The 7500-nt window shown below is 37.3% G+C and overlaps 1 protein-coding gene across 1 annotated transcript in view; it reads left to right on the top strand.

The window, feature by feature from the left end:
• LOC128016062 (immunoglobulin superfamily member 8-like) overlaps window positions 1–7500 on the top strand; it is a 9897-nt gene that overhangs the window by 814 nt on the left and 1583 nt on the right. Inside the window, 3 exon segments of the mRNA XM_052600417.1 lie at window positions 1733–2113; window positions 4488–4938; window positions 6160–6572. Coding sequence (XP_052456377.1) covers window positions 1733–2113; window positions 4488–4938; window positions 6160–6572 — 1245 coding nt within the window.

Consider the following 7500-nt stretch of genomic DNA (forward strand, 5'->3'; position numbering starts at 1 on the left):
TGCAACTTTTATTGCATTTAAGGCTTTTCCTGGGAATCGAACCCATAACCTTGGTGTTCCTGGCACCACACTCTACTGGAACGCATTTCAAGGAAGTAAAATGGCATTGTCACAGGAGCTTTATTCAGTGTTTGATATTATGCATTTGGGAGATGCTTTTATCCAAAGTAAATTTTATTGCATTTAAGGCTTTCCCTGGAAATCAAACCCACAACCTCAGTGTTGCTGGCACCATACTATTCTGGAACGCATTTTAAGGAAGTAAAATGGCATTGTCACGGGAGCTTTATACACTGTTTAATATTCTGCATTTGGGAGATGCTTTTATCCAATGCAACTTTTATTGCATTTAAGGCTTTTCCTGGGAATCGAACCCATGCCCTTGGCTTTAATGTGAGTTCATCTTCTGCTGCTGGTTTGCGCATTGATTATGCATCTGATCCGCTTATAGCTTCTGTTCTCTGGTCATGATCGGAGGCTATGTGTGGTCACTTCCCATGAGTCACCGAAACTAGAAACTAGACTGCCCTGCCAGAAGAGGCTGATGCCGGCAAAGAAACGCTTATGCTAATGACCATAGTTTTGACGAGAAGAATTTAAAGGCCTTAGAAGTTTTAGCTTTCTATGGTTAAGGATGTCTGGTTAATTTCTGGTGACTTTAGCAGAATGAGAATGTAAATAACCCTCAGACAAGTTGTGCAAAATGACTCGCCCTATTAAAGCGATGAGTTCAGCTGTGACCTCACAGGTCGTAAAACATGGGCGTAGACTGGCAGAATGAGATTACTGTTCAGTATTCAAGAGCCTTTCATTCAGAAGATGCATTACAATACACAAAAAGTGTGGGCATCAATGAACAATACTTACTCCCAGTCACGGGAGTGTGGGGCGTGATTTGGCAGTGACCCTCATTTATGTGGTAATAATGTGTCATGGGTCTGTACAGTGTGTGCTAATTTATCAATCTCATTGAAAACTGCTTTTCATGTATTGATCTCTACTGTATAAATATGATTTATTTTATTTGTATAGCACCAAAAAAAACAACCAAAGTTGAAGTTCTTTAAATAAATAGGCTACCTACCAGAAATAAAACCACGACACACCACATATCACAACCCATTTCAATCCAAATTTAAAACAAATTATAGAAAATAAATTTTTATATAAATTATACAAATAGCAAAACTGCATTATTTTCATCACAACCAAGCCTTCTTATCTATGAAATATTTAATTTTGTACAACTAGTCTATGAGAGATGACATTAAAGAGATTGGGATAAAATATGAAGAAAAAAAATCTAAATTTTATTGTGTGCCATTCCCAATCAAGCTGTAATTTGGTGCAAGTGTAGATAAAATGTGAAAGCATTTTTTGAAGCTTGCATTTAGTATGCATTAAATGCTAACTAGAAGATACGCAGTTTACTTTGTAAAAATCCAAATGGACAAAAGTGACCAAAGAGGAAGAAACACTCGTACATACAGTTTAATCATTTGTGTGTTCATATATTTAAGTCCTCATATATTGAGACTACATATGCTGAAAACAACACAAGCTTCATGTGTGCCTCAATAGTTGTAGAGTAGACAACATTTAATTTAAATTAGATTATTTAAGTGGAAATATTTTGCACATTTTTCGACCTCACTAGAAAAACCACTTTGCATGTATTGATCCCTGTGGTTCACGTCCAGACTGATTAATATTTGTTCTGTTTGTGTGTTAGAGTTGCAGTGCTGCATGTGCCGTGAGGTCACTATTCCCTCAGGGCCGCTTTACCGGGTCGCAGGTTTCTCACTGTCCCTGCCCTGCTCCGTTTCGGGATACGAAGGCCCGCAGACGCAGGATTTCGAGTGGTACCTGTACCGGGACGATGCTGGGGGTCAGCAGATGGGAGTGGTGTCCACACGGGACACAGGCTTTCCGTACGCACCATTCCAGAGTCGTGTGCAGGTCGGCGAGGTTCGGGTCGAGAGGGATTCAGGAGACAAAGCCAGACTGATCATCCAGAGGCTGCGTCCAGACGATCAGGGCCGTTACGAGTGTTACACGCCCAGCACTGACACCCGCTTCCTAGGGAACTACAGCTCATCAGTGGTGGTCAAAGGTAGGTGCTAAATCAGAAAAATGACAGATGGGTCAGTGATGATGATAGTTTCAAATGCATGTGCTAGATTCTTAAAAAGTATCAAAAAGATCGCAAGAGATTGAGATAAATATGAAGAAAAAAAATAGTAAATATCACTATTTTTATTGTGTTTTATTTCCAACCAAGCTGTAATTTGGTGCAAGTATGCACAAAATTTAAAAATATTTTTTAAAGATTGTATTTAGGATTCTATCTAGAAGATACATAGTTTATTTTCTAAATGGTCTTAAAAGTCTTAACTCACCCTTGTTGATGGTTTCTGTGGTTTTTTTATGGTTCTGTAAACTTTGTACTACAACCGTGTACTTTCAAGATTTAATTCCTTAAAAATGTTACTGTCAGTATATCCATCTTAAGATACATTTGAGTTTAAAACAAAAACAGATTTCTGCTCCGTTTTTGTTTTAAGCATTAAATGCTTAAAATGAGAGCGAGTTTATGCTTAGGGCCGTTTCATAGTCAACGCATCTGTACGCATACGCGTCCCCGAGGCTACGCATCGTTCTCTGGAATAGCCTTCCTGATAATGTTCGGGGTTCAGACACACTCTCTCTGTTTAAATCTAGATTAAAAACACATCTCTTTCGCCAAGCATTCGAATAATGTATCTTTTTAATTGTGAGTGTAGTTGCATCTGTTCAAAGTTGCATTTTTATTCATTAGCTTGGGTTAAACTAATTTTACTTTGTTGGATCAGCAGCTATGCTAATGATGTCTGTATTTTGTTTCTATGTTTCGCCACGGGATTTACATCCCGTGGTAACTAGGATTTTAAACAAGCTCCAGTCTGGATCCAGAACACCTGAGAAGAGATGATGCTGACCCTCAGAGGACCCCAGATGATGCTACCTTGAATCAACAAACAGAACTAACAATTATTGCTAAATGTGTGACTGAATCATATAATAACTTAATTAATAATATTGATAGTTCATCGTCTAGCTGACTACGTCTTGTATTATTATTATTATTTTTATTTTTTCTAAAATCCTGTCAAATGTGCACAAACTACTAGCTACTACTAAATATTGTAGAAACATAATTTTCTGTAAAGTTGCTTTGTAACGATTTATTTTGTAAAAAGCGCTATACAAATAAACTTGAATTGAATTGAATTGAATCGTTACGCTTCGGCCGCCATTATGCGTCGGTGCGTAGCAAAATGTGTCGTCCTAGTTTTTGATACGCGACGCGCCGATTCACGCAATACTATGCGTTGTCGGTGGGGGCGACATTGCAAGTATTGTACATTGATTCAAGTATATTGTGTTTACAGAAGAAGAAGGTTTGAATACAATGGCGGGCGAAGAGGAAAAATTATGCGAACTTATACGTATTCATCCACATTTATACGATAGTTCATCAGCAACAGAATACACTCCTCTTCAGTTGCCATTGTGATCTGAATATCACGCGACCCGACTCTACTAATATCACCCGACTCTACTACCCCCTGTTGCGTGAGCAGTGTATTGCATACACGCATCACCCATGACGCTTGCGTTCACTGTTTAGACTATGAAAGGGAGCGCGTCGCTCACGTCGCTCGCGTTGCTTGCTCGCGTTTCTCGCGTTGACTATGAAACGGCCCTTAGGCTGCTTCTCGAGTAAATTTATGTATTTGTAAAATTGATTAAAAAGTAATTGAGATTGATTGGAAGTTGCATTTTCAAACTTCAAACGAAGTGTTGCTAATACAACCAAACTATTAATAATTAATTGGTCTTAAAAATTTAGTTTAAAAAGTCTTAACTTCATAAAACTTGCAGAAACCCTGTATATAATATATGAAATGTAATTTTTATGTTTTTTTAAACATTCAAACAATTTTCATGTGAAATTGTAACGCAGGATAAAGTGGTAACACTTTTTTTTACACCTTGAATGAAATCGAGTTTAAACTTGTTATAAATTAATAATAAAAAGTAAAAAAGATGAAATAGTATGAAAGTTTTTAAACAATATGAAAGCAGCATCTCTCTCTCTCTCTCTGTACACAGTATAAAAGAAAAGAAAATGAAGGTAAAACAATTTTTTAAATGTTTTTTTTAATCGCATATGAAGTTTTCTTGGGATTTTACTGTTTAGTATTTGATATAACCCATTGTCGTGTCATAAAAATGGTCAAAATGTAATTTTTTTTATTGTTTTAAAGAAACAAGAGCGTGTTTGAGGTCCACTTTGGATTTTATAACTCCTCTTTTATGTTTAAGTCTTGTTAAATTGCACCAATTAGACATTAAAAGAATGAAAAAAAATTAGACAAAAATGTTTTTTCTTCATTGACCCTGATTCTTTCATATAAATATGATTTTCTTCTTTATTTCCGCAGTGATTCCAGACACGCTGCTCATAACACACTCTCGAATTCTGAGCGGCCAACCCATGATCGAAGGCACAGAGCTTCAGCTGACGTGCGCCGCAGCCGTCCAATCAGATTAGCACACTCATGTGTCCGTCACGTTCCACATGCGCAGCAGCAAGGGGGCGGAGTCTCAGGGTCCCACCCTCAGCGAGATCATCTCCATCGACCCCGAGCTGCGTGTGACGCCGGGCCACAGCGCCACCTACAGGAAGAGATACGGAGACGGAGAGATCGCTGTGGAGAAGCGCAGAGGGGGCGGAGTCCGGGATCTGTACGTGCGGAAGATGAGCGCTCTGGCACCCGAGGATTCTGGGTCGTATTTCTGCGAGGCTGCGCAGTGGATCAGAGATCCGGATGGCAAATGGGAACGCATCGCACAGAGGACCATGGAGCTCGGGAATCTCACCGTTCAACCGCTCGGTTAGAAACAAGCTCTCTTATTTCTTCAATCTATAAGTGTATGTTAAAATAACTGAGACTGCACAAGCTGCATGCTGCAGGAGAGTTTATTTCATGTGTGTTATTTTTATTTTTGAACAACTTCGATATATTTTAAAATACTGCAGTAAACACAGGCCTGGGTTCATTTTTCAGTTTGAGAATATTTTACAAAGTGCTTTTTTTTTTTTTTTTGCTCCCAAAAAATAATCATGATTATCCAATCGCAAAGGCTGAAATAAAGTTTAATCAAATAAATATATGCTCTGCGTGTTTCAGAATGAAGCTTATTATCAGTTTGTTTTCATAATCTCATTTTAAGTAATTTCTAAAAATTTATTTTTACAATAAATTTTTATTATTTTACAGCTAAAATGTTAAATATATTTTTTTGATTTTTGTTATTTTTTTATTAAATATTACTCTTAAATAGTAATTTTTCTCTTTATAGTTTTTTTTAGTAATTGTATTTTTTCTGTTTTTGTTATTTCTATATTTAAATTATATATATATATATATATATATATATATATATATAAGTACATTTTATTTATATATAAATGAATATAAGAAATTACTAAATATTGATACTGAAATTACTGATTCGCTGTAAATTAAAAGAATTGTAATATTATTATATAATACAATAGTAATATAAATATTAATAATGGTAACAGATAATAAATAATCAATACATTTATTATTATAATTTTTATTGTTATTAATAATATTTTATGTCCATACTGATACAAAATAAAATAAAAAATTGGCCAAAATGTGCAATCCTACAAACAAGCTTTGTAAACCTGTAATATTTAGTGCATTTTAATTTTAATAAGTGCATTTAAAAATAATAATAATAATCAGAAAAATTGCAATAAAAAATGTTTTCCCCACAGATCACGCAGCCTCAGTCCTTAAAAAAAATTCTATATCGTATTCACAAATGAATAACTAATTTGTTCCCTCGTTTTGATTTATCTAAAGTAAGGGTATAAATTAGTAAATAATTGCCATGAATAAACTGACTATTTAATAATTCCTGGCCACTTGCTTGTACTCAGGCAAACTAAATGATGTTGCAGCATTGATGTTTTGAACTAAGAAGTGTGTGTTAGTGTGTATGTAAAGCTCAGTCAGTGAGAGAGTGCTGCTCTTGTGGTTGTGAGTTAATAAGCAGTCTGTTGTTTCCGTCTCTCCCTGCGGACACATTGAGCGTGCGTTTGCTCCCGGAGGGTGATGTCTCTCTGCGTCCCGGCGCTCCGCTCCGTCTCCGCTGTCAGGTGTCCGGCGTGGGCTCGGGGAAGGGCTCGGCGCTGCTGGTGCAGTGGATGCGGCGCGGTTCGGAGGGGGGCGTGGAGCTGGAGGTGGTGCGTGTGGATCCTGACGGTGTGGTGGTGTGGGGTGATGATCTCAGCAGGGCTGGAGGAAGGAGCTTGGAGAAGGAGGCTGACGGGAGCTTCTCTCTACACCTGTTCTCCGTTCACCCGTCTGACGCCGGACTCTACCGCTGCGCTGTGAGCGTCTACACCGGGAGGAAAACATCAGCGCCGGACAGTCCAGCCACGATCACACAGAGATCAGACTGGGTCACTGTCAGCCTGAAGACTGAAGGTGTGTGAGGAAGAGATGTGCATAAACACTTACAGGGGCGTTCACACCAGACGTGACTTGCGCAAATAAATTGTGCAATTCACGTGTAGTTGAATGCAAGAACATTTTCAGTTTACTCGCTTCCTTTGCACGTGAATTTTGCCTCATTCGCGTGTGAAATTCACTTCAATCGTGCCTGAAATTCACTTCAGTTGCGCTTGAAATCCGCTTCATTAGCGTGTGAATTTTGCTTCTTTTGCGATAGAATTTTACCTCATTCGTGCGTTAAATTCGCTTCAGTTGCACGTGTAATTCGCTTCATTTGCACGTGAATTTTGCTTCATTCGAGTGTGAAATTCGCTTAATTTGCGTGCGAATTTTGCTTCACTTGCGCTTGAAATTTGCTTCATTCGAGCGTGAAATTCGCTTTATTAGTGTGCAAATTTTACCTCATTCGCGTGTTAAATTAACTTCAGTTGCGTGCAAATTTTGCTTCATCTGCACGTGAATTTTGCTTCATTCGAGCGTGAAATTTGCACAAATAATCCAGTAATCAGAAATGTCTCTTGAGCAGTAAATCATCATATCAGAATGATTTCTGAAGATCATGTGTATTTACGTGAAAATACAGCAGAGCATCACATAAATAAATTACATTTGTCATTATATTCAAATAGAAAATGTTTTTTTTTTAATTAAAATAATATTTCACTATTTTTACTTTATTTTTGATCGAATAAATGCAGCTGCTGTGAGCAGAAGATACTTTTTTTTTTTTTGAAAACGTAAAAAAATCGTACCAACCCCAAGTGTTTAAATAGTAATGTATAAAATACTATAAATGTAATTGCATTAAAAGTCCCCCGAAAAAAGTATTTAAACATAGATAAAAATAGTCTTTATCTATCCATTATTTTCTGGCAGGTGAAGTGTGGTCCAGATGCTGTGT

Source organism: Carassius gibelio, chromosome A6 (genome assembly GCF_023724105.1).
Source record: "Carassius gibelio isolate Cgi1373 ecotype wild population from Czech Republic chromosome A6, carGib1.2-hapl.c, whole genome shotgun sequence".
Classification (NCBI taxonomy): Eukaryota; Metazoa; Chordata; class Actinopteri; order Cypriniformes; family Cyprinidae; genus Carassius; species Carassius gibelio.